General features: G+C 38.6%; 3 protein-coding genes and 1 pseudogene across 6 annotated transcripts; 2 read left to right on the top strand and 2 right to left on the bottom strand.

Annotated features, from left to right (window-relative positions):
- Nucleotides 1-4,834, bottom strand: LOC110814841 (pfkB-like carbohydrate kinase family protein). 2 transcript variants are annotated; one of them, XR_015818093.1, is made up of 6 exons: nucleotides 4,255-4,834; nucleotides 3,281-3,531; nucleotides 2,850-3,141; nucleotides 1,213-1,365; nucleotides 247-913; nucleotides 1-167 (listed from the first exon to the last, which is right to left on the bottom strand). XR_015818093.1 is itself a non-coding variant. In XM_022042426.2 (5 exons), exons 1-5 carry the CDS (start codon nucleotides 4,597-4,599, stop codon nucleotides 527-529), a joined length of 1,428 nt encoding a protein of 475 aa, XP_021898118.2. In that variant the 5' UTR covers nucleotides 4,600-4,834; the 3' UTR covers nucleotides 1-526. The 2 variants fall into 2 exon arrangements, 1 of the variants encoding a protein (XP_021898118.2); XM_022042426.2 differs by having other exon boundaries at nucleotides 1-913.
- A 1,452-nt stretch (nucleotides 4,835-6,286) lies between these two features.
- Nucleotides 6,287-11,001, top strand: LOC110814808 (lateral signaling target-like protein (Protein of unknown function, DUF593)). 3 transcript variants are annotated; one of them, XM_088216781.1, is made up of 5 exons: nucleotides 6,287-6,381; nucleotides 6,495-6,540; nucleotides 7,223-8,550; nucleotides 8,660-10,111; nucleotides 10,499-11,001. In XM_088216781.1, exons 3-4 carry the CDS (start codon nucleotides 7,350-7,352, stop codon nucleotides 10,087-10,089), a joined length of 2,631 nt encoding a protein of 876 aa, XP_088072907.1. In that variant the 5' UTR covers nucleotides 6,287-6,381; nucleotides 6,495-6,540; nucleotides 7,223-7,349; the 3' UTR covers nucleotides 10,090-10,111; nucleotides 10,499-11,001. The 3 variants fall into 3 exon arrangements, with proteins under 3 accessions (XP_088072907.1, XP_088072905.1, XP_088072906.1); XM_088216779.1 differs by having other exon boundaries at nucleotides 8,657-10,111; XM_088216780.1 differs by lacking the exon at nucleotides 6,495-6,540 and having other exon boundaries at nucleotides 6,309-6,381; nucleotides 8,657-10,111.
- A 1,817-nt stretch (nucleotides 11,002-12,818) lies between these two features.
- Nucleotides 12,819-17,024, bottom strand: LOC148268602 (uncharacterized). The gene is made up of 6 exons (XM_088216111.1): nucleotides 16,725-17,024; nucleotides 15,809-16,667; nucleotides 14,642-15,661; nucleotides 13,826-13,924; nucleotides 13,535-13,681; nucleotides 12,819-13,426 (listed from the first exon to the last, which is right to left on the bottom strand). Exons 1-6 carry the CDS (start codon nucleotides 17,022-17,024, stop codon nucleotides 12,819-12,821), a joined length of 3,033 nt encoding a protein of 1,010 aa, XP_088072237.1.
- A 3,463-nt stretch (nucleotides 17,025-20,487) lies between these two features.
- On the top strand, nucleotides 20,488-22,084 carry LOC110822046 (cytochrome P450 94A2-like; annotated as a pseudogene).
- Nucleotides 22,085-27,534: the final 5,450 nt, after the last annotated feature.

Genomic DNA, 27,534 nt, shown 5'->3' with positions numbered 1-27,534 from the left:
TGTCTAAAAGATTTCCAATTGCAATCTGTACTGTATCTTCATGATCCACATGGGCAAACAAAGAAAAAAGCCAATACAATCACTACAAAAGAAATTTCTTTGTACCTCTCACAAGTATCACTTTGTAGTCACAACATAAAAAAGATCTCAAGCTGAGAAGAATTCAGCTGCAAAAGAAAAAAAAATGACATAAATTTTATGATCTTTACCCAGTATAGGTATGTAAAGAAGGGCTGCTGGGAGAACCTTATCTGGAAGTCAGCTGCCGGCCACACCATCACTACCTCTAAACTATAACCTAAAAAGACCATATTCTTATAAGCTGTCAGCATACAGTCTTCGCTTGAATAAAGCTTACCTCAATATACAATTCTGCTGGAAGCAAACCCCAACGGATAATCGTCTCGCATTCCAAGCATAAGAAGACTCCATGGCATTAAGGGGGCCAAGGTGATCAAGATGAGAACTCAAATTCTGCCTGAAAAGTTGAAATCTATGCTAAGAAGGTAGAACAAGTTAGAGTGCATCACGGTGGCAATTTTCCTTCGCACCTAGCAGATTCAAGCATTGGGAGCAATTCAGAAACCACCTTTTGCAAATTAAGGTGGTTTAGCATATTTTTGCTTCCGTTTATGGTAGTTTTTGAAAGAACCGAAATTTGTTGATTATCATAATTTTTGTCTAGTAATTCTTTCCAAAATTCATCATCCTCCTTGAGATTTGATGCCTTCATGAGTTCGATCAGTTGCTCAAGTCTTGCCACATTCCTACCAGCCCCACAACCCATGGCAGTTGCGGCACCGACAGAATTTGCTATTGTTAACGTGTTAACCAGCGGCAACATGTGTATAAAACCAAATGCAATAGCAGCTACAAAACTATCTCCACATCCAACTGTGTCAATGACATTCACCTGATCACATTTTCAAAGATCAAACAGTCAAATAATAATTTTAAGAAAATAATCCACTAAGGGTTAGTTAAGTGAAGTTAAAAGATTTTTTTTCTTGAAATAAGGTGAAGTTAAAGGAATGTTCTGATGTAAAATAACAAATTTCAGATTAGTCTTGAGGAGAAATGCTCAATGTCTCAGAGATATGTTTATTCAGGTAGTCGTGTGAAATTATACTGGCTGGAAAGCACAATTTAAAGGACAGTCAAGAGTACTTTAGCAAACTAACTGGAGAAATAATGTAACATAGTAACTCATACCTTAAATGCAGGTGCACAAGATATGCTTGACTTGGTGATTAGAATTGAGCCCTTGGGACCCACTTTCACAATCACCCATTTTGTGCGTACCCCTCTCTTCAACAACTCTTGCCCTGCTTGCACAGCATTCTCAATGCCAGTCAAGGATTCAGCCTGGAAATCATCAAAAGAAGTAGAGAGAGATGGACTTAGAAAAGAAGTGCATAAACACAAACCAATTGGCATGAATGACAAACAATGGGGCCCTGACTGTTTTCACTTGTTCAATTTTAGTCAGTGAAAAAATGGACAAAAGGCCATAAGAATCCGACAACTCCTAGGAGAACACCTAATGATCAAATGGGAAAATAAAAAATGCATAGCACAACAATCAACATTTACGGGTTTCACCATGTCTAAGTCTTCTTTAAAGGCATCCATCTCAAATTTTAGTACAAAAACACAGTGGTATATACTTTCCAAAGCATCAAGTATCTTTCTCAGAAGTAACAAACAATCTAAAGATTACTTCGTCGACTTGTGAATTTTGAAACTGAAAAGTTGGGTTATGATCCAATTGAGCTAGGACCACAAAACACTAACTCTGAAAAAAGTGACACAAAATGCTTCCAGCTCTTGTTAGATGAACTAGATCAACACTTTCTGTAAAGATGTGTTTCTATATGCAACAAGTTTTTTGAAGTTTGGTTTCAGTCACTTAAGTGCACAATTCTGCTTTCTTCAAGACATGTTTAAAATCCCTTTTCCCCTTCATTTTCTGGATTGGAGGCATGAAGGAGGTAGCAAGAGACTTTGGGTGGTTCCACGGAGGGGAGTTTTTAAGCGGTTGAGGGAGGAGGGAATTATAAGTTGTTGAGATGGCGAGAAGGTGGGTGGGAGGAGTCATTCAATTGGGGAACTAACAAAAAAAAAAAAAAATGAATATCCAAGAATCAAAGAATACCACTGCAGTCAACCTTCAGTACAAAAGAGGAAATGGATATGTAGGCCTACAGATAGAACAAAGACAAAACAGGCAAGTCACAATTAAATATTAAAAAGCACCTTCAGGTCATAAAACATCCACTTTTGTCTATAATTCTTTTAGGGACAGCGTGGGAGAGGTGGGAGATGGAGATGGAGATGGTTCCACGGAGGGGAGTTTTTATGCGGTTGAGGGAGGAGGGAATTATAAGCTGTTGAGACGGCGAGAAGGTGGGTGGGAGGGGTCATTCAATTGGGGAACTAACAAAAAAAAATGAATATCCAAGAATCAAAGAATACCACTGCAGTCAACCTTCAGTACAAAAGAGGAAATGGATATGTAGGCCTACAGATAGAACAAAGACAAAACAGGCAAGTCACAATTAAATATTAAAAAGCACCTTCAGGTCATAAAATATCCACTTTTGTCTATAATTCTTTTAGGGACAGCGTGTGAGAGGTAGGAGATGGAGATAAAAAAACAGGGTAACTGAGAGATCGTCTGTTAGGGGAGAATAGTGAACCAAGTTGCAGAGGGTGGGAATGAGTATGATCATAGAGGACGGAAACAAATGACACAATCTCATCAATTAAAAAAATTGATAAGAGATACATGCTCAGTAGATAGAGAAGAAAATTATGTATTCTATGAGAACTAGAGTAACTATTCAAACCTCATCAGATGTCAGAAGAAGAACGTCACTCATCTTCAAGAATTGGCTAAGTGCTCTTTGTTCTGCAGGTGTCCCATTTGAAAGACTCTTTCCACGTGGGCCAGGATCGAAAAAGACTGCTGTCCCAACTTTAGTAGCATAATCTAGTGCTGATGTTAGAAGACTAGGGCAAAGCTCATCAAAGCCATAGCCATTGCAGAAAAGGACTCTTGACCTTTTGATGGCCATCTTTACTTCTTCTGATAGTTTGCTCAGCCAGCTGAAGGTTGGCTCCTTGGTAAAATCAGCTCGACTGAAAAGCAAAATATTCAGCTACCTATTCTTGATAAAAAAATCTATATACCAATCAACTACAAAAAGCCCATGGAGGCAATTGTTTCACTAAATCCTAGTAGGATTTTAGGTTGAACAAAAAAAAATGATAATTTTACCTGCAAAATCCATGTCTGTGCAAAGGATCCACTAGGACCCAGCATAAGAGTGTCTCATAACAGGCATTAGTATTATAAATGGTATCAGTTTCTTCCCTCATCCTAACCATATCAATTCCCTCATCATGAAGGACATCAAGAAGGAACTTCCCATAGATTTCGTTACCCAAATGACCTATTGCAACACAATTAAGTCCTAGTCTGGCAGCTGCAATAGCCATATTGCAATTGCCACCAGCTTCCCAGTATTGCTGTGCACAGAACAACATTATTGCTGTATCAGATGTTGCAATTTAGCAAAAAGAAAAAACAATTATGAAGTGTTTCTTAAAAACAATAAGAATATAAATTTAGGCCATATTTTGAATAAATGAACTTCATTTGGAAATCTATATCTATTTTAACTACGAGAAAATGCAAATTTCTCACAAACTAATAAAAACTGACCTCCTAAAAATTTCAAGTGAAATTGGTGGAAGTTAAAATATTCCCTCGATTCCATATGGAATTTGTCACAATTATCACTTTTTATCAAATGAATTCCACAAATCAATTTCATTAGTTCGAAACATAAGCTTAAAATATCTTGAAAGGTACAGCCAAATTGAGATAATAGCAATTACAAAACTAGGGCATATGACTGGCAAAATCCAGCGTTTGACCATCTCAAACTGATAATATAGGAACATCAAATACAGGATATTCAAATAGCACTGAAAAATCTACTGATCCTCAGGTCATAAACAAGTCGGTAGCATAAAAAAAAGTATGTTACGGCTCATTCTTCATTCTATTGCTCTTTCCCCTTGCTAATAGTGAAAATGCATAACCGAGTTTGTCAACCTTGTGAACAATATCTTAATTTTAAACAATATATGCTCATAGATTGGAGACAAAGAAGAAAAATACAAGGGAAAAATGAGAAAGAAAAAGCGTTAATCACTAACAGAGAGTCAAATTTCAGCTTAACCAACCTTATCAGGAGGAGAAGCCGATATACGTTCCATGTAAGCCTTGCGGGCTTCGAAGGAGGACGGAGGCAATTTAGGAACATTGAGCACAATATCGACACAGAGGTTACCAAGAGTAGCGACATCTACTGTTTTGTTGAAGGAGGTGGCAGTATTAGGAGTCCAGCGGTGGACTGTAGGGTTTGAGGAGGAGATTGAAACGGAAATTTCAGGTCTCCGGCAGTGCAGAACGGAACGGAAGGAGATGAAGCGTGGAATTGACGGGAGGAAAAGAGGTTTAAGGTTTGGAGCGGATGAGACATGGTGTTGAGAGATGGAGGAGTTATAGGCTATGGTTTGATGATGCATTCAGGTGACAGCTCCGGAGGAGAAAACAGAGATGGAGTCTGAGAAAGAGAAAGAGAGAGAGGATGAGAATGGCGATTGGTGAGAGAGAATGAAGAAGAAGAAGAAGAAGAAGAAGAAGAAGAGATGATGAGTTCCGCTCAGACTGTAACTCCCTCCTCCTTTCCGTCAGGCTTAACAGAGCAAGTTGAGGCACAGGGATTGGTTGACGTAGTGGGGATTCTCTGCAATTTCTCTAGACGTGTTATACATAATTAATTTATAATTTCAAAAATTAATTATTATATAAACTACAATTAATTAAAAATTAATTATATTAATATAGATTTCACGCCGTGTTTTTTGCTATTACTTCTATATATATATATATATATATATATATTTTTTTTTTTTAAATATAGATTTATATATATATTTTTCTTCTTTTCTAATTTCATATTTTTTTTCTTTAGGCTTAAATATATATTTTAATTTTTTAAAAAATAATTTTTAATCCCTAACTGTTCGAATCATATAATTTATATTACACATATATTATGTTTAGATTTTTAAAAACTGATTATAAAATACACAATTAATCATCGATAAATTAATATCAATCAGAATCGTATTAAATCTACATTTTCTCGATGAATTTTAAGTATAAATAATTATTAAATTTTATACTATAATCATATTTTTTTAATATCTTAATTTATACTAAAATTAGTAGCTATATTATTATATGGTCAATTAATATAACACTTATTTATTGATCTGATTCAAAACTTCTATAAAACAATTATTATTTTTAAAGGTATATACAATATATTTCGTAAAATTTAAATTTAATATTACTTAAAATTAAACGATTCTACATTTTCTTGATGGGTCTTAAGATATAAATAATTTTTTAATCTTACACTATAATCACATTATTCTTATTATCTTGTTTTATATTAGAGTAAGTAGCCACGTTATTTGATGGTCAACTAGTCCGATATTTTTTATTAGTTCTTACTCAAAATTTTTACAAAATAACTATTATTTTTAAAGATAAATATGAAATTATTCATAAAATTTTCTTATAAAATAAATAAAGATGTGAATCTTATTTCAATTAGGTAGTATTTATAAAATTCACGAAATAACATTAATCGAGACGTAAATTAAGAGTGACGAACAATTGATGATAATTAAAACTAAGGTTTTTCAAAAATCATTTCAGTCAATCTAACAATGGAGAGAGTATTTGATGCCAAATATTTTTTTTATCGAAGTTTTTATAATTACGTGACTTTATTTAAAAAAAATAAAAATTAATTTGTTGAATATTAACGTAGAAATTATAATTTATTTTATTTATTAATTTAAATTTAAATAAAATTTTATTTTTAATTATATTTAATTTATATTTTATTTTTTAAATATTATATAATTATTAAAAATTTATTTTTTAAAAATTTTAATTTATGTGTATTTTTTAAATAGTGATAGATTATTTTAAAAAAATTTAATTTTAATATAAATTTATTTAAATATATTTTAAATTATTAATTTTAAATTTAACGAAAATAATAAAAATTTAAATTTTATTCACGCAAAAAAAAAATGCAATTATAATTTAATTAATTAATTATATTTATGATAAAATTATTATGATAATGATTAAAAAAAGTATTTTAAATTGGTCAACCACAAAGCTTGTTTCCTTTTTCTTATTTTAGGAAACAAACAAATCAAAACTGTTAGTTACCAGCTTCAACGGTCAATCATTTTCCCGGACGCCCCGACACGGTCTCTCTGGTAATTTTCTCTTCTCTGTATTTTCTTTCACCTTGTCTTCTTTTTTTTCTCTGAAACTCTCACTTTATTTATTTATTTATTCTTTAAATTTGAATTTCTCGATGTGTTTTTAGTTTTGAATTTTCCTCTCTTCGGATCCTCCATCGAGCTCCAGTGCAGGTAGTCATTTTCATTTTCCCTCTAATGTGTTTTCGCTATTTGATCTTTGTTGATGGATGTAATCTCTGTGAAATTCATAACCTGTAACATTCGTCTGCCGTTTTCTTTTTCTGGAAATTATGTAGATCGATTCGCGATTTGGGAACGCATTTGTTTCATTTGCTTTTGTTTACAAGTTGTTGAGTCAATGAGCTTAAATTGAAATTAGGTTTCTCACATCAAGAGGTTAGGTGGTTGATTTCGGCTTTACTGAGAAAAGTATATTATTGTTGGTTGTTTTTGGCATTATATTAGATGGTTGGTTGGTCACAGCTTTTGCAATCATTTATTTTCAATATGATTTGTACTTGTCAATTTGTCTTCTTTCATTGCTTTTATGGCTATGACATGGCGTCATTACGTTTATTTTTATTCAACCTGTTCCCCACTGCGTTGAATTTTTTGTTTTTGCTTTTTTGATCCATTAATGAGAATCTGGTAATTTGTATGGTGTTTGCTTATCTTTTCTGATTTTCTGATTTATTTAGTTTCTTACCTTTGACTTTGATCTAAAATTTTTACTGTTCTTTCTTAACGTTTCCGTTTTTCTGCTCATTTTATTGCTTAGATGTATTTCTATATGTATGTGTGTATAAATATGTTATAGCTCATCAATTACTCATTTTCTATTGGTGGAACACAGAACATTATGCTGAACTGGGGAACTTTGCGCAGGGAGGATCCAAAGTTCTACATTCTGGATCAACTAAAGCTTTTGTTCTTCCTTCCAGTTTTGAGTTTTATGTTCTTATAGTGAGAATCAAGTGGAAATGGCTTCCAATGGGACTTCATATGTTAAAGTACAGAGGAAGGGATTTGCAGCAATTCTAAAATCTGCAGCTTGTGAATGGTTCTTGATATTTTTGTTGCTCATTGATGCTGTATTCTCGTATCTTGCAACAAAATTTGCACGTTACTGTGATTTGCAAATACCTTGCGTCTTGTGTTCCAGAATTGACCATTCTTGGGGCAAAGAGAAACCTGATTTTTACCGGAAACTGTTTTGCAGTGACCACACATCCGAAATTTCAACTCTACTTTCTTGTCAGGTTCACAGTAAGCTTGCTGATGGCCGTGGTATGTGCGACAATTGTCTCTTGTCATTCAGCACCAATAATAAACCAAACCCCGATATGCACAGGTTGTTCCTGGGTAAGATTGGGGTCGATATTTGTGGCTGCGGACCTCATGGCTTACAACGCCAGTTTCTGAACCGGGATTTGACTCCTGCGTCTGTTGGCACAAGGTTGTGTTCATGTTGCAATAAGCCTTGGCGATCTAGGCAAAATGTCCAAAGGTTGCTTCAGCTAAGGTTATCTGGGAATGCAGTTAATAAACCAAATATTCCTTTGCCACGTCGTCTCAGTCGTCGTGATAGCTTGAAGAAGATGAGAGATAAGTTTTCTGCTTCATCTCATTATGCTGGAAAAAGTGAAGGTGATCCCATGTCCCATGTAGGATATACAGAGCTCAAGATCACATCTGATTCTGAGTCTGAATTTCCATTGTCTGATGATGATGATGTTAAAAGTGTAGTTCCTGGGCCAGATCAGTCTACGACGATTCATACTTCTGGAATTCCATTCAAGAGAACATTTGATGATGTGTTGCCAACAAAGATGATCGACGATTGTGCTAATGCTGGATCATTACCTATGGATTCATGCCCTCAGACTTGTGTGACTGAAACTCGTGATGTGAGATGTTTGACCCCAGATGTTGTTATTGGGCACAACTTGGATGAGCACAACTTACAGCAATCTGATGAGAAAACCTGTACCTCATTGCTATCAGAGCTTATTTCACTAGATGATATTCCTCTACCATCCAGTCCAGTTGAAATTCCTGTTGGAGGTTCATCTCTCTCTCAGGAATCAAACCCTACTGTTATCCCTGAGCTTATTTCCCTAGTCGATGTTTGCCCATCATTTGATGTCATGGAAGTTCCTGTTATAAAATCATCCAATAACTGTAAGCTCTTTTTTCTTTTTTGTGTGAGGGTGGCTGCCCATGGTTCCGTTTTTACATGTTTCTATGTGTTTTTTAACTGATTCATCCTATTTGAAATGGTTTCTAGCAGCAGATGTTACTGGAGTAAGTAATGTTGAAAATGTTTCCAATGATAAGGATGAGGAAATATTGAAGTTGGCAACTACAACTGGAGCAAGAATCATCAATGGCCTTGCTCCTGTACATTTACCTTATGGAGCTCAAACTAACATAAATGGGTCAGTTGTCAGTATTAAGGAGAGAAAATTGTATGATGATGTTGCAGAACACCCTTCCGTTAATGAAAATGGAGCTAATGATGCTTTGAAGCTAATGTTGTCACAAAACTTTTCCACACAAGGGATTGATTTATTGTTAAATAATCTAACACCACATGTGCCAGACCATGCTGGTGATCAATTACAAATAGTTGATGCTTTTATCTCAAACAGAAGCCTGGATATGCATCAGTCAGACTTGATGGAACAAACTTATGACTCTGCTGACCTTACATCATTTGATGGAAGCAATTTAAGTGACATGGAAGGCGAAAGTCTTGTTGAGCGGTTGAAACAACAAGTTGAGTATGACAGAAGATGCCTTAATGCTTTGTATAAGGAGTTAGAAGAAGAAAGAAATGCTGCTGCTATTGCTGCAAATCAAGCAATGGCCATGATAACAAGGTTGCAAGAGGAGAAGGCAGCACTGCATATGGAGGCACTGCAGTACTTAAGAATGATGGAAGAGCAAGCTGAATATGATGTAGATGCCCTGGAGAAAGCTAACGACCTTCTCGCTGAAAAGGAAAAGGAGATACAAGATCTGGAGGCAGAGCTAGAAATTTGTAAGTTAAAGTTGCCTGATGAATTGTTGGGTGAGACTGTTCCTGCAAAAGCAAATCCAAAGGCTCCTTTTGACTTTACGGGTTCTAGTACCATCGAAGGCATGTACGAGCCTAGTTTTATACGCTCTTCATGGCCTGATATTGAGAACGAAAAGCTTTATATTGCAAAATGTTTAAAGTGTTTGGAGAGGAAACTTTATCAATGTGCTGATAATGGCACTTTAACTGATGCATTTGATGCGGAGGGTTCTGAAGAAGAAATTGAAAGAAAGATACATTTTCCCAATGGTGATGGAATTGAGATAAATGGTCAGATGAAAGAGAATGGAATTTTAATTCAGAAAGACTTAACCATGCCTGACCCTGGGCTTCTTGTCAAAGAAGGGTCTACCTTTTCAAATGGAAAAAATCAAGTTGTTGGTGAAGAAAAGAATCTTTGCATTCCCAACGAGCATAAAGATTCCACGTATAGAGACAATAAATTGGTCGCTTTGGAAAATGAAATCTCAGACCTCAGTGAAAGGTTGGAGGCACTTGAGGCTGACTGCAATTTTCTTGAGCGCTCTTTTAACTACCTTGAAAATGGAGAAGAGGGGCTCATATTTATACGACATATTGCCTTTCAGCTGCAAGAATTACGGAAACTTGGCATAATGCGAAAATTACCTGTTCCGTGAGTTTTAAATGCACAAGCTAAAGGTATATATATGATTGTTTATATATGAAATAATTCTCTACTGATTATTGTTAGAGATCAGGCTTCCCTTCTGTTTACATTATTTTGTTTTCCCTTTTTTTAGATATACTAGTTTCATGCAAATTCCGCACGAGGCACAAAATTTATAAATGCCTTAACTGGTGGCCTCAGAAACTGTTTAATGTGCCTCTTGCTGATAGTTTAGTTATGCTGCATCTGTGTCCGAATACTTTCTTGCCACTGTCCTCCTCCTGTTATCTCGTCTTTCAAGTAAAGTGATTATATGTACAACTTGGGGTTAAGTTAGCATGACTAATTGTTGGATTCTACATGTTTCTTCTTATGATATTCTGGAGTTTAACTTCTAACAATAACTTAATATTTTCCAGATATACTCCGAACGTGAAGGTACTAACAAGGAAACCTAAAGTGCATTATCAGGAAAAAAGAGGGAAAAAGAAAACTTGTGTGCAAAGACTAAAGAATTCAAGCTGTATTGCTCTACCTTTGCCAACAACTTTAAGGAGTCGAGATAAGATTTTGCTTGAATGTACCACCTTAAAATCGAATGAGAACAGAACAAAATTCCTTTTCCGAAGGATTTGTATGACTCCATGGATCGATCAAATCATATTCAGGAAAGAAGCGCACCCCTCCAGTGTCCCCTCCTTACCAGGATGGATTTTGTGCTGCTATACGAATTTAGGTTCAGAAAGGAGTATTTGTTGACTGCAGGTTTGAGAGATGAGACCTTTGCAGATTGGTGTATTTAACTTTTCCAATGTTTGAGATTGGTTCCCATTAGCTGAACAACTTAAAATTGTACATTTCCATCTGATTCTATCTGTATTTGGTATTTATATATAGAGGAGATAGCACTTTTTTTTTTTTACACTTTTTGCCGGCAGACATGAGTCTGTTGCCTCCCATTGAAAAGTTAAGTCGTTTCTTCTTCTTCTTTCTTTTTGTGAAGATTTAAAAAGCAGCATAGACATTTTTCTACTCTTGTTTAGCAGCATGCATGACTCTGGTGCCTCCCATTGAAAAGTTGACTTGTGTCTTCTTCTTCTTCTTCCTTTTTCTTTGTTGTGTGCAGATTAATAAACAGCATTGAAGATTCTTGAGAGCACAATCAAGATATTAAAAATTAAACTCACTGCGAGAAAATCGAGATTTCAACCACTGTTCGTGATTCGGAATTTCTCATTTTATTCAAGGGTTATTGAAGTTGGTACGTGAAAAATAATTGTAATACAAGTTTATAACAAAATTTATAATCTAATTCGAACTCGTAATCTTTTATAGAAGAATGCAAGTATCATTAGGCCACGCACACACACAAGTATCATCATCTCATGTCACCAACACCGGCGACTCATACTCTCTCCTCCACCTCTTGACCTCATTAGGCAACGCATACACACAAGTGCCATCATCTCACGTCACCAACCTCGGCGACTCATACTCTCTCCTCCACCTCTCGACCTCATCAAGCTACGCACTCACACAAATACCACCATCTTACGTCACCAACATCGGCGACTCACACTACACCTCACCGACATGCCCCTACTCTCCCATCCTAAACCACACGCTACCATCTACTCTTGTGCCATTCTAATCCCAAGCAACTACACTCTCCGCCCCCTCCAACTTACCTCCCCCTACTGTTATGTTACACCTCCTCCCTCATCCGAACCTCATTACTCCCCGATTCCTATATCCTAGTCCTCTCCACTGTACAATCCAGTACTCTTCTCTCACCCACCGCCCTCACGCTCCACTTCCCCTATCCTTCTGCCTCCTCCCGCTTCCTTTATACTTTTGCCTCCTTAGGGCGGTTAGAAACCTCTCGACTCACTCCGTCTCAATCCGTACACTCACCCCTACGCTCATTGAATACTTCGCCTTCCGCTCACGACTCCCTCCGCACCTCCACCCACGCACACACCTCTTTCTGTCATCTCATATTTTTCCCCCCGCACTCACTAGATTTCTCACTCACTCTTCCTCCCAGTGGTCCTCCCTCTGTGCTACTCGCACAACCTCCATTTTCCCCCACGGTTCCCCGTACGCCCCAAACATCGCCATCCTCTCGCTTCCCACGGCCTCCTCCGCGAACGTGCGGAATAATCCCACACTCTACTGCCTACCTCCACCTCTCAGCTCCGTCACACCACCTACGGACTCCGCAACCTACAAAAAGTTCACAACTCACACCACGCTAAAGCCATTGAAATTTTCACCGTACCTCCCGTTTCCATCTTCCTTCCTTCTGCCGGTATTGTCGTCCGTCCACGGCCTTCTTCCCTCTCCCTTCTCGCTCCCCTCCGCTCCGACTCTCTTCTCTCTCCTTCTGGAACCTTCCTTCCCTTCTTCTTTTCCTCCTTCCCGCTCTCTTCCTTCTCTCCTTTTCTTTTTTTTTTTCTTCCCTCTTCTCCCTTTTCCGACCTCTCTTTATACTCTACCAACTTACTCAAAACGATGTCGTTTTCCTCCATCCCAAAACGACGTTGTTTTTTCTCCTCTTTAAAACGGCGTCGTTTCCTACCTATATATATATTATTATTATTTTAATTATTATTATTTTTTTTTGTTTCTAGTCACTACATACACTTTCTCCCTATAAAGAAAATTTGGTCCCTCAAATTTTGTTACCTTACCTCCAAACAATTCCGGATAATTTCGTCTCATTTCGTCTTCCCGTTCTCAGGTTGCCTCTTCCTTGGCATGATGTCTCCACTGTATCTTCACCATAGGTATCACTCTGCTCCTCAACTTCCTTTCTTGTCGTTCGAGAACTCGGATTGGCTCCTCCTCATAAGACAAGTCCTTCTCCAATGGTAACAATTCATACTTTAGAACGTGATTAGGATCCGGACGGTATTTCCGTAGTAGTGATATGTGAAATACATTGTGAACTCCACTGTACCGATGAGGAAGCGCTACCCTATACGCAACCACCCCCACCTTCTCCAAAATCTCAAACAGCCCTATGAACCAGGGACTTAACTTCCCTTTCTTCCCAAACCTCAATAAACCTTTCATGGGAGAAACTTTCAGGAACACATGATCCCCTACCTCAAAGCTTAATTCTCTCCTGCGATTGTCTGCGTACCCCTTCTGTCGCACCTTAGCTGTGGTTTCCTCTACCATCTCCGGCCCCAACAACTGTCTTTCCCTCACTTCACTCCAACACACCGGCGACCTATAGGGTCGACCATACAGAGCTTCATAAGGAGTCATGCCGATGCTAGTGTGATAACTATTATTGTATGTAAATTCTATTAAGGGTAGTATGTCTTCCCAATCTCCTCCTGCTTCGATGACACAGGCTCTCAACATATCCTCCAATACTTGTATTGTTCTCTCCGTCTGTCCGTCCGTTTGTGGGTGAAAAGCTGTGCTAAAGCTCAATTAAGTACCCAAAGCTTGTTGCAACCCTCTCCAAAATCTGAAGGTAAATCGGAAATCCCGGTCGGAGACAATCGACACGGGAATGCCGTGTAATCTCACTACTTCTTTGGCATACAGTCTAGCCAACTGCTCCACTGAATCGGTCACTTTCATTGCTAAGAAATGAAAAGATTTAGTTAGACGATCAACCAGCACTCAAATACTATCATGTTTCTTACGGTTACCTGGCAACCCTGTCACAAAATCCATGGAAACATGTTCCCACTTCTACTCGGGTATAGGTAAGGGCTGTAACAAACCCCCAGGCCGCTGGTGTTCGCCTTGACTTGCTGGCATATCAAGCACTTTGACACATACTCGGCCACATCCCTCTTCATGCCCCTCCACCAGAAGCTTTTCTGCAAATTTTTGTACATCTTAGTACTTCCCTGGTGTATAGCAAATGTGGTGTCATGAGCTTCACTGAGTATCTCTTCTCGTATCGTACGATCACTGGGAACGCACATTCTGGTTTGAAATATGAGTATCCCATCATCCTTCACCTCAAAATCTCCCACTGTCCCCTGTTCCACTCCCTCCCGGATCCTCTGCATTTCAGTGTCCACCAATTGCCCCTCTCTTATTTTTTGAACCAAAGTAGGTTGTGCCCTTAAACTAGCCACATATCTGCCATTGTCCCCCTCTTGAATACTCAATCGTTGCATGGCTTCCTGTACACACCACTCAGACACCATCAAGTGAGATAACATCCTGGTACTCTTAGACTGAGAGCATCTGCCACAACATTTCCCCGTCCGGGGTGGTATCTGATTCTGCAGTCGAAATCTTTCAACAGATCCATCCATCTCCTCTGCCGCATATTCAATTCCCGCTGTGTGAATAAGTACTGTAAACTTTTATGATTTGTGTAAATTTCAAATGTTTCCCCGTATAAGTAATGTCGCCACAGTTTTAAAGCATAAACCACTGCAGCTAGTTCCAAATTGTGTGTTGGATAATTCTTTTTGTGTGTCCTCAATTGTCGCGACCCATACGCTATAACCTTCCCCTGTTGCATTAATACACAGCCTAACCCAACATGAGATGAGATGCATCGCTATACACTGCAAAATTACCCTCTCCCGATGGAATGGCCAATATTGGAGTAGTAGTCAGTCTATGTTTCAATTCCTGAAAGCTACCCTCACACTTTTCATTCCATTCGAACTTCACATTCTTTTTTGTCAACTTGGTAAGAGGTGCTGCAATACTCGAAAACCCTCGCACAAACCGGTGGTAATATCCTGCCAAACCCAAAAAACTCTTGATCTCTGTGACAGTCTTTGGCCTTTCCCACTTTACCACTACTTCTATTTTCGCTGGGTCTACTGATACCCCATCTCTCGACACAATATGGCCCAAAAAGGTAATTTGATCCAACCAGAACTCACATTTACTAAGCTTTGTATACAGTTTAGCTTTCCGAAGCATCCCTAGCACCGTAGTTAGATGTTCTGCATGTTCTCCCGAATCCCTTGAATAAATCAATATGTCATCTATGAAGACAATGACATAGCGATCTAGCAGAGGTCGAAACACCCGATTCATCAAATCCATAAACACTGCAGGAGCATTCGTTAGTCCAAAAGGCATCACCAGAAATTCATAATGACCATATCTGGTGCGGAATGCTGTCTTAGCAATGTCTTCGGCTCTTACCCGTAGCTCATGATACCCCGAACGCAAATCTATTTTTGAAAACACTTGTGCCCCTTGCAATTGATCAAATAAATCGTCGATCCTAGGTAACGGATACTTATTCTTTATTGTCACTTGGTTCAGATCTCTATAATCAATGCACATTCGTATAGTTCCATCCTTTTTCTTAACAAACAATACCAGGGCTCCCCATGGTGATACGTTCGGCCGAATAAATTTATTATCCAGTAACTCTTGTAACTGTCTACTTAACTCCATTAGTTCTGATCTCGCCATCCTGTATGGAACCTTGGAGATTGGCTGGGTGCCGGGCTGGAGTTCGATGGTGAATTCGACCTCTCTATTGGGTGGCAATCCCGGAAGGTCGTCTGGAAACACGTATGGAAAATCTCTTACCACTGGTATCTCTTGAAGTGTAAGTCTCTTACTCTCGTTACCTATCAAGACATAGACAAAATTGTAATCCATATACATATTCCTTCTAGCACATTTTAATATAAAACTCATTTATTCATTGAAATTTTTTCCTTTTTTCCATACAGAAAAAGGTTCTTCGTTAGGCATCTTAAACACTACCCTCTTACGGAAACAGTCTACATGGGCATGTTGGGCCGTAAGCCAATCCATTCCCAGTATTACATCAAAATCTTTAATGTCTAGCAAAATTACATCTACTTTTAACTTCCTCCCCTCTACATCTACCCTACAGGAATTAAACATTACATCAGTACATAAAATGCCATTAGTTGGCGTAGATATTACTAACACACGATCTAACACCCGAGGTTCTATACCTATTCTAGATGCAAACATAGGCGATACAAATGAATGTGTGGCACCAGGGTCAATTAGTACTTTAGCAGGAATATCTAAAATGTAAAGTATACCTTGTATTATTTCGGAAGTGGCGGCCGCCTCTGGCGCTGTCGTGGCAAACACCCATCCTTGAACCCATGGTTTACCCGGCTCCTTCGGCAACGGGCAATCACGCACAAAATGTTGAGTGTTCCCGCACCGATAACAACCCCGACCGCCGCTCATACATGGTCGATCCTCGTGATTTCTACCGTATTGCGCGAAGTTTGGTTTACTTCGGGACACCTGATGACTTGGGGCGAAATCCGGTGTCATCCTCTGCCTTTTCTCTGTTTGGCCAAAGGGGGGTGGTGGACGTCTATAGTTGGACTCCCCTTTACTGTTCTCAACTTGTTCTTTATACAGTGCCTCCACTAACTGTGCCTTTTCTAACACCATCTGATATGAGGGTAATGCATTCACAGCCACCTGACGATACAGTTCCGACCGTAATCCTTTTTCAAACCTGTGGGCCTTCTTGGCCTCATTCATCATCACCTCGGGCGCAAACCGCCCCAAATCTATGTACCTCTCAGCATATTCCACCACTGATAACCTTCCTTGTCTCAGTTCGGCAAACTCTGTTTCCTTTCACTGCCTCAAGAAATCCGAGAAATACTCTGCATTGAAGGCTTCCAAAAATACCTCCCAAGTGATTGGGGGAATTAGGGCTCTCCTTTTTAATTTCCACCAACGCTCGGCGGACCCTCTAAACATGAACGTGGCCAGTTGTACATTCTGCTCGGTGGTCACGGTGATCACTTCGAATAGTTTTTCGGTCTCCTTTATCCAATCTTCCGCCACCAATGGATCAGCACCCCCATTGAAAGCAGGAGGGTTTAACCTTCGATATTTCTCAAAATTGCTGGTATCCACCACACCCTGATGAACCCCCGGTTGTGGGACCGAGGCTGCCTCCGCCCGTAGTTCTCTATCTCTGATCATCGTGGCCAGACTCTCAACTACCCTGCAAAGTCGATTAAAGTCTTCCTGTTGCACGCCAGGCGGTCCTGCCTGGTTTACCGCTGGGCCAGGAGCGGGCCTCGGTTGTGTGGGAGGGGGCACTGCATGATACGGGAGCTCCCCGTGAAATGCTGTGAGTGGTACCTGGTGACACCCTGGTGCTCGTTACGGGACTCCCGGTGAGTCCTGCAGCCCCGAAACAACTTCGCGACGGGGTCGGCCCGGTCCCTACTTCGTCACCTCCCTTGATCCACCTGCAGGATAGTTATACCAGTTAGTAGGTATTCTTAGTTTCTTCTGATACCAACTGTAACACCCTGTTTTTTTTTTTTTTCCCTTAATGGCATAAGATAAAACACTCCTACGACTCGACACGCAAATCCCATGTCATTCCAATTATGCATAAGAGAAATTTGTCCACAGCTCATTATTCCAAACCAAATGTACATACAATTCTACTTCTACATCACCTGGCAACATAATATCATACATTTCCAGAAATCAATATCCATACTAAGACAACGTTTACAAACTACTTTATGCCACAAATAAAACTTGTGCCCTATGGCACTACAGACTGGGCTCCGTTACCAGCAACTCGAATCCCGGCTCCGTTCCTACTCCATCTGTAAATGATGAGAAGTGAGTTCACATAACTTAATACGATAAAAATCAAGTTGCAGGTGTAGTATGCAGTGATAAGAAATTCAGAAATGTCTATATGCAATTATCCTACCCAACCCAAAACAAATTATAGAACTCCCCTACAACTAGCCATCAAGATCCTACCCCAAAGAAACAATTCGGGCAATCAATAGCACACACACAACAACAATCCAACACCTCACATCATCAACATCGGCTACCCCCACTCACCACACTATTTCACAACCTTACTAGACCACCCACACACACAAGTATCCTTAGCTCACGTCACCAACATCGGCGACTCATACTCTCTCCTCCACCGCTCAACCTCATGAGGCCACGCACACACACAAGTACCTTCATTTCACGTCACCAATATCGGTGACCCATATTCTCTCCTCCACCTCTCGACCTAAGTAGGCCACGCACACACACAAGTACCATCATCTCACGTCACCAACATCGGCGACACATACTCACTCTTCCACTTCTCGACCTTATTAGGCCACGCATACATACAAGTACCATCATCTCACGTCACCAACATCGGCGACTCATACTCACTCCTCCACCTCTCGACCTCATTAGGCCACGCACACACACAAGTATCATCATCTCACGTCACCAACACCGGCGACTCATACTCTCTCCTCCACCTCTCGACCATATTAGGCCACGCGCACACACAAGTACCATCATCTCACGTCACCAACATTGGCGACTCATACTCTCTCCTCCACCTCTCGACCTCATTAGGCCACGCACACATACAAGTGCCATCATCTCACGTCACCAACATCAGCGACTCATACTCTCTCCTCCACCTCTCGACCTCATCAGGCCACGCACTCACACAAGTACCACCATCTCACGTCACCAACATCGGCGACTCACACTATACCTCACCGACATGCCCCTACTCTCCCATCTAAACCACACGCTACCATCTACTCTTGCGCCATTCTAATCCCAAGCAACTACACTCTCCGCCCCCTCCAACTTACCTCCCACTACTGTTATGTTACACCTCCTCCCTCATCCAAACCTCATCACTCCCCGATTCCTATATCCTAGTCCTCTCCACTGTACAATCCAGTACTCTTCTCTCACCCACCGCCCTCACGCTCCACTTCCCCTATCCTTCTGCCTCCTCCCGCTTCCTTTATACTTTTGCCTCCTTATGGCGGTTAGAAACCTCTCGACTCACTCTGTCTCAATCCGTACACTCACCCCTACGCTCATTGAATACGTCGCCTTCCGCTCGCGACTCCCTCCGCGCCTCCACCCACGCACACACCTCTTTCTGTCATCTCATATTTTTCCCCCCGCACTCACTAGATTTCTCACTCACTCTTCCTCCCAGTGGTCCTCCCTCTGTGCTACTCGCACAACCTCCATTTTCCCCCACGGTTCCCCGTACGCCCCAAACATCGCCATCCTCTCGCTTCCCACGGCCTCCTCCGCGAATGTGCGGAATAATCCCACACTCTACCGCCTACCTCCACCTCTCAGCTCCGTCACACCACCTACGGACTCCGCAACCTGCAAAAAGTTCACAACTCACACCACACCAAAGCCATTGAAATTTTCACCGTACCTCCCGTTTCCATCTTCCTTCCTTCTGCCGGTATCGTCATCCGTCCACGGCCTTCTTCCCTCTCCCTTCTCGCTCCCCTCCGCTCTGACTCTCTTCTCTCTCCTTCTGGAACCTTCATTCCCTTCTTCTTTTCCTCGTTCCCGCTCTCTTCCTTCTCTCCTTTTCTCTTTTTTTTTTCTTCCCTCTTCTCCCTTTTCCGACCTCTCTTTATACCCTACCAGCTTACTCAAAACGATGTCGTTTTCCTCTATCCCAAAACGACGTCGTTTTTTCTCCTCTTTAAAACAGTGTCGTTTCCTACCTATATATATATATTTTTTATTATTATTTTTTTCATTTTTTTTTTTGTTTCTAGTCACTACACATCACAGCTTATTTAATAATTAGAATAATAATTACATTACAATTCATTTATACAAAGTATAATCTAATTTTAAAATAATTTTGTCATTTGTGGTAAATCATGAGTGTTAATTAATTTTGATATTAAATAAAATATATATTATATATAAGTACAAAAATCAAAATTTGATATTTAAATTTAAATTAAGCTTGCAAGGTCCGATTAATTTAAATCATAAATATTAAATTTTGTTATTTAATAGAATTATTTTTATTGTTTATGTTTTATAAAAATATCAAAAAATAAATAATTATAATAGTTGATATAACTTTTTAATCCGTTGAAGCTGATCTTTATCCTAACTCTATACATATACTTATACATATACCTATACATATACATAACATATGTATTCTAACATAATAAATATTAATTGAATTTCAAAAAATAAGAAGATTTAGGAGCTAGCATTCAGTTAAGAGAATTAATCTTTTTCTTTCTTTTGTTGTTTTTTAATAATATATATAAACATAGATAGAGATATATATATCTATATATATATAGATTTGTAGATATACTCATGTAAATACAAATAGATAAAGTTTTCCATTTTTAATAATATGTACAAACGTATATATAGATATATATATGGATTTGCAGATATACTTAGACAAATACAGATAGATAAAGATTTTCATTTTTTTAATTATATGTATGTACAGATATAAATGCATGTATATATATATATATCTATGTAGATAATATATGTTTTAGATAGATATATACAGCTTTACATACACATTTGAAAGCAGTCACCTACAACTCTGCTTAAATTTGCTTTTGGCCATCTCACTTGACCTACAAACGGCGTCGTTTATCCTGTTCATCACTCTCATCTTCCTTACTCCAACCCTAATCTCCCAAAATTGTACTCTTTCATTGGCTCCCATCTTGCCGTCTTATCCAGTTGGCATCGACAGGCAGAATGGATAACTGAAATGCTCCAGAACTCGCCGAATTCAACATTCGTCATACATGGACCACTGGGTATTCGCCAATTATTCACTGCAAACCCAGCTAATGTTCATCACATTCTCAAAAGCCATTTCCCCTATTACACCAAAGGTAGGGTTTTTCGAGGAAATCTGCATGATTTTTTAGGTAATGGAATCTTTTGGTGTTGATGGGGATACTTGGAAGTTCCAGAGACAGATTTCAAGCCATGAATTCTATACTAAATCTCTCCGTAAATTCATTGAAACTGTTGTTGATACTGAGATTTTTAACCGTTTAATCCCCATACTCTCAGATAATAAAGAACGGGTATTGGATTTTCAAGATATTCTTCAAAGATTTGCTTTTAATAATATATGTGAGATTGCTTTTGGGTTTGATCCGGAATGCTTGGCGCCATCTCTTCCACAAGCTGAGTTTGCAGAAGCCTTTGATAAGCTGTGAAACTTAGCAGTGAACGCTTCAAGGTTCTTCCCATAGTATGGAAGACCAAGAGGCTTTTAACCATTGGATCAGGAAAAGATCTCAACTTTTCATTATCCCAAATCCGGAAATTAGCATCTACCATCGTCAGAGAAAAGAAGCAGGAATTTATCAACAACCCATCTTTAGAATCTGCTGATTTGCTCTCAAGATTCTTGATCTCTAACATTTCAGATAAAAACTTGTCATAGACATTGTCATTAGTTTCATCCTTGCAGGCCGTGACATGGTTTTTCTGGTTGATTTCAAAAAACCCAGATGTGGAAAACCAAATTCTTAACGAGATTAAGGGGATACAACCCAATCTTCCAGTTTTTGATCAAGTAAAGAATATGGTTTACACTCATGCCTCTCTTTGTGAAAGCATGAGACTTTACCCACTAGTACCAATGGATACTAAAGTAGCATAAGAAGGTGATAATTATGCCAGATGGGACAAGGGTGAAGAAAGGGATGGCAGTGACTTATCATCCATATGCAATGGGGAGGATGAAGGAGATATGGGGAGCAGATTGGGCAGAGTTTAAACCAGAGAGATGGTTGGAAAGAGAAGCAACAAGTGGAAAATGGAGGTTTATAGGGAAAGATCCATACATGTATCCTGTATTTCAGGCAGGGCCAAGGGTTTGTTTAGGGAAAGATATGGCTTTCTTGCAAATGAAGAGAGTGATGGCTGTTGTTCTTTCAAGGTTCAAAGTGGTGCCTTCCATGGTGGATAGTGGGGAACCAGAGTTTTTGATTCATTTGACAGCAAAGATGATAGGTGGGTTTCCGGTTAGAATTCAGGAGAGATGGTCTAATTTCTAGTTTACTATTTTTTGGTTTATTGTAATTAGATTGCCCATGGTTTGACTAGATTTGGCTAGGTAAGCTCATTGTATGTATAGTTCATGGTGTTGCTTATTCTCATGTTTGGATTTAGTGGGTTGACTCTAATAGTTTGAGATTTATAGCTAACTAGTAGTAGTAATGTAGAACAAAACTCCATACAAAAGAAAAAAATTTAATTTTAAAATCTATATAGTCACTAGTCTTATTAGAAATAAGATCATATGTCACATTAATTTTTTTATTTTTATATATAGTTTAAAAATAAACTAATATGTATGTACGTGATTGTGATGTTCATTCATAAAGTTCTTGAAGATGAAAATGAAAATGGAAATTTTATAAAATCTAAACTTTGAAGAGTTTAAACCCATTATTGAAAAAGATATCATCTTCGATTATGCTATTTTTTACCATACATATTTGTAGCTCTTGTTCGTAAAACATAACTCTTTTTTAATAAATTGCAAAAATTATATTTTACATAAAAATATAAAAATTATAAAGATTATACCCTTTAAAAAAATAATTTAAGATTTAAAAGCTTACGATTTGAAACCACGATATAAATATTTTAAAATGTAAAAACATTGTTCATTATAATTATTATTTTATTAATCAATTTACTTTTTCACTTATTTACTTTAATTATTTGTACAGGTGTTGAACTTAAAAAGAAATAAAGTCATAAATTAAGTAGTAAGCAAAATAATAGAGTTTAGGGTTTACATTCCTTACACAATAATTTATAATATTCAATAAAATTACGAGAATATTCATTTTAAAAGAACGAACGAAAATTAAAGAAATAAATAAAAAGTAAATAACTAAATATTTTAGGACGACATTCACTAATTTTTGAAAGGAGTCCGGGTGGTGATGTAACACCCATTAATTTTTTATTATTATTATTATTATTATTATTAATTTTTAATTTATTTTATTTAGTTTATTTTGTAATTATTGAAATTTTAATTGATTTATTTTATTTAATTTAATTTAACTTAATAAAAATAAAAATAAAAATAATGATAAAATTGGGTAAAAATATTATTTGGATTTAATTGAAATTGATTTTTGAAAAAAATGGTAAAAATTTAGATTATGGGGATATTTTTGAAAAGAAAATCGGAAACCGGGGGTTAAAACGCAATTTAGAAAAATTGTGTCCCGTCAGCGCCACGTCAGCGGCCCAGTCAGCAGTCCTGGCCAACCAGAACCTGCCATGTGGCAAGGCCACGCCGACCTGGGAACGGGCCACGCCGACGATCGGCGTGCGCGCGATCGGACGGCCCAGATGCGTCCCCGCGTGCACGGACGGCCCAGATCAAGTGTGCGCACGGACAGCCCAGATACACGCGCACGGACGGCCCAGATTTAATCGCCATGGACGGCCCAGATTAAATTAAGATGGACGGCTGTGATTAAAAGGCAAAGGGTATAAATAAACCCCCCACACCTGACCACAAAAACCCTAGCCGCCAGCCCTCGCCGGAGAAGACGAACCAGACGCCGGAGGAGCCGGCCGTCGCCACCCGCCGCCGCACCGGGGAGTTTTTCGACCGCTGATCGAGGTAAATTTCATACTCCCGGCTCGTTTTTCAATGCTGAGTTCCCCTGTGGCCAAATCGGAGCCTAACTCCCGGCCAAACGGCCAGAAAACACGGCCGAAACCCAGCGGCGTCGCCGCGACCCTCCTCGATTTTTGCCTCCGATGAGGCCCTTCCCGGCCTCCATTTGATACAATTTTTATATCACCGTGATTACCATTCTTTTCTCTACAGGTTGATGGAAGCCAAATCACCAAAACACAAACCACGCCAGAGAGCTGCCGCACCCGAGAGCACCGCCGCCGGTAAGCTTCGGTTTTTCGTAATTTTTTGGCCCCCCGAGGGCCCTAGGGTTGTTTTATCGCAAGGACCGATGCAAGTGTGGCCGAAAACGGCCAACCCGAGGTGAATCGCCGCCACAAGCTGCGGCGCCGTCGCTGGAGCACGGTGGAGCCGCCGTGCTGGAATTGCGATATTGGCCGAAAGGGGCCCTGGGTCTAATTTGGGATTTTTTGGGACACGTGCAGGTACTAGTAGTGCATTTCAATTCTCCGGAAAAAATTCAGAGAAAATTAGGGACAGCCTGTAGGCGCACTATAGATCCGTATTCAGACCCCGAAACAAGTAAGGATTCCTCACCATACTTCCTATTACGGTATTAAAGTGCAATAAATGATAAAATGGTATTTCATGAATCAATAGCTGTGTGAAATTGTCTAAGATTGCTAATGGAGCCCGAGTCTAGTGTATTTATCGGTCAGTTGTTGTTTGTTCTATTTTACAATTTTAAATGCAGTATGATGTCTGATGTTTTTATTTCATAGTTTCGTGTGCATGTATCACTGTTTCATTGATTATGGACTGAATGACTGAGAACCTAATGTTGCGTGTTGTCTTGTTGGCATGAACTACTGGTTTGCATGTTTGTGTGTGACTTGATGATGGTGACTAAAGAAAAAAGGGATAAAAAGTTATATGAATTGACAAACGGATAATGTGGACAGCCTGACTAGGTATCCTGGGAGATGGTGGACGGACCGGGTCCGTAGGGAACCATACCGGGAACGTGGTCTCTCATACCGGACGGGGTATGGAGACCTTATGTGTTTTGGCGCCCATACCGGACGGGGTATGGGGACGGCCCTAGAATCAGGTTATAAATGTTAAGGGTTCACGAGTAGCGGGACCCCTATGGATTCCCATGGATACTCGTAGGCTGGTAAATGAGGAAAATGTATTATTTAATGATTGAGATACAAAAGCGTGGTAAGTATTCTGTTATACAATTCATATGATTTCATGATGATGATAATGTTATTTCTTTCGTATGTTGTTTTATGAACTTCACCGAGGTAAGTGGACAGTAAATGATTATATTATTGATAAAATAATTTGTTGTAAATTATGCCCCATTGGTCTTTTTGTATTTTCTACCCACCTTTACCTCCGTGGCGGTGAGATAGTGTGATATCTTTACTAGGCTGGTGTAGCTCATTCCTTATTTAACCATTTCAGATCATGAAGACATTGTTCCCGAACCCGTTCTGCAGGAAGACGGCGAAGGGGACGCCTAATTTCAATAAAAGGGTGAAATATTTAATAAAAGGGTGAGTTATATTAGCTCAGTAAGAATATCACACTATTCACCGATATAAAAATTGAAGGTTGTTAAAAATCATAAAAAAACCAATAGAACTCTTAATTTAAGTAAATTTATTTATTATAAGAAAAACCATTTATTGTATATATTTACCGTGTAAAATTTTCAAAATCTACCTATAGGATAATAACTCAAATAACTTTCCAATCTCATATTCAAAACAGTAAGAACAATAATTTTCTATTTTTATTTGCCTACTACTATCTTTAGGGGCCCAGAGAGATGTCCCACTACACGTGAACTCATATCCAATATTCTCAACAAACCGGCTGTCCCCATATCCTATTTAATATGAGCACCAAAAATATCATCCCTCAAAACCCCGTCTAGTATGAGAGTGAATCGGGCCGTCCTCATATCCTGTCTGGTATGAGCACCAAAATAACATTCCTCGATACTCCGCCTTATATGAGGCAACGTTCATGGTAGGGTTTTCTATGTACTAGTTTGTCCACTATCTCCTACGATATCCAGTAATGCTATCATTTATTCACATGATCAACTAATTTTCTATTTGCATATTAATCACCAATTTCACAAATCATCCGTAAATCACGCAAGATAAGCAATATATATGTCAAGAAAGCATAATTGAATCATTTAATTATTCTAGTATATCATCATGTATTTAAAGCTGTAAATTTAACAATAAGGTAAACAGGACAACAAATAAATAACTAACTAGTTTCTAGCTCTATTGGTAACCTGTAATTATTCTCAAAATTTTCTAAATTACACAAAATACTATATTACCGATTATTAAGCTTCAATTCTATAACAAAGAATAAGGTGAGGGATCTTATCCGAATCGGTGTCCGAAATACTGAATTTTCTATTGCGCTTACTTGCAGTCCCCGAGTTTCCTAAATTTTCTTTGGAGATTAAAACATCATTCACGTACCTAAACATACTCCAAAAATCCAAAATTGATATTAAAAATCTTTTCTGGCTAATTTCAAAATTTTGACACGACGGCACCGTCGCCCACAGTGGCAGTTTGCCTTGGTCTAGTTATTTGTTATCAACTTTGGCCAGTTTCCTCTGGTTTTATACCCATCCCTGTAAGAAAATACGTTAAGGGGTCTTGGTTGGCTAAAAAAAGTCAAAAAATAAAAACTTACTGACGACGAAATTTTTCGATGCGGCAGCTCCGCCGACTCACCTACGCGGCTGGGTGTTTTTTTTTGTCAACCTATAGAAAATATAACAGTGAATACAATGGTGGAAAAATTATACAAAATGGAAAACGGGAATGAGCTCATCGGAGGAGGTTTTAGGTTTTGCCTGTGGTGGCATCGCTGAATTTTGTCCGCAGTTTCTGACTCACTCGCCGTTCTTTTTACTTCGATTTGGCCATGAGGGTGCTCGGAATCAAATTCTGAGCAGATAGGAGAATTTTTACTTTTTTGGCGGTCGGATGTGGTTTCGGTGCGGTGGCGGGCGATGGTCGGCTTCCTTCTCTAGCGATTGGTTCTTCTTCTCCAACAGGAGGCTGACGGTTAGGATTTGGGTTCGGTGTGGTGTGAAATATTATATTCGCCTTACTTAAATCTGGGTCGTTTATCACGTTTGATCTCAACCGCCCGATCGCATTTAAAAAGAAAATGAATCTGGACAATTCATCGCAATTTGATCTCAATCGTACGATCACATTTAAAGAGAGAACGAATCTGGACCATTCATCGCGTTTAATCGTGACCATCCGATCGTGTATGAGGAAGGAACAGATCTGTATCGTCTACGTGCGCATGAACACTTCTAGGCCATCCGATTGCGGGGCACGTGGATCGCCAGCGTGACCTCCCGTGTGGCTCCAAGTTAGTAAGTCCTGCCATGTGGCGCTCTCCGGTTTATCGGGGCTGCTGATTGGACGATCCTACGTGACACAATTTTTTTTAATTGCGTTTTGACCTCCAGTTTCCGAATTTTTCTTTTAAAAACACCATCCGAACCTAAATTTTTACCATTTTTTCCCAAAATTATTTTCAGTTTCATCTTCAACCTATTTTTTTTTCCTAATATCACATTAAATAAAAATTTATTAATTTCAAAATTATATTTTTATATTTTTTTAAAAAAATTTTAAAATTAATCAAAATGCAAATTTTAAAACTGGATATTACATTATTTGTCACATTCATTAATAATTCCATAATATTAAATGATATTCAAACATAAAATTTATTAACAAAAAATCATTGGTTATCAAAACTACAAAATATTATCAACAACATAGTTCATTGTAGTCACTATTTTATTTACCAATTTACTTTATTAACTTATTTAATTTAATTATTTGTTGACTATATTAATATTTTTACAGAAGTTTCATTTTAGTGCTTATCTATAGAGGGTCAAATTTTTAATTT

The sequence above is a fragment of the Carica papaya genome, chromosome 3 (assembly GCF_054855325.1).
Source record: "Carica papaya isolate Zhongbai chromosome 3, ASM5485532v1, whole genome shotgun sequence".
In the NCBI taxonomy this organism is placed as follows: Eukaryota; Viridiplantae; Streptophyta; class Magnoliopsida; order Brassicales; family Caricaceae; genus Carica; species Carica papaya.
The sequence above is the reverse complement of the archived record's forward strand: the minus strand, read 5'-3'. Positions and strand labels throughout refer to the sequence as shown.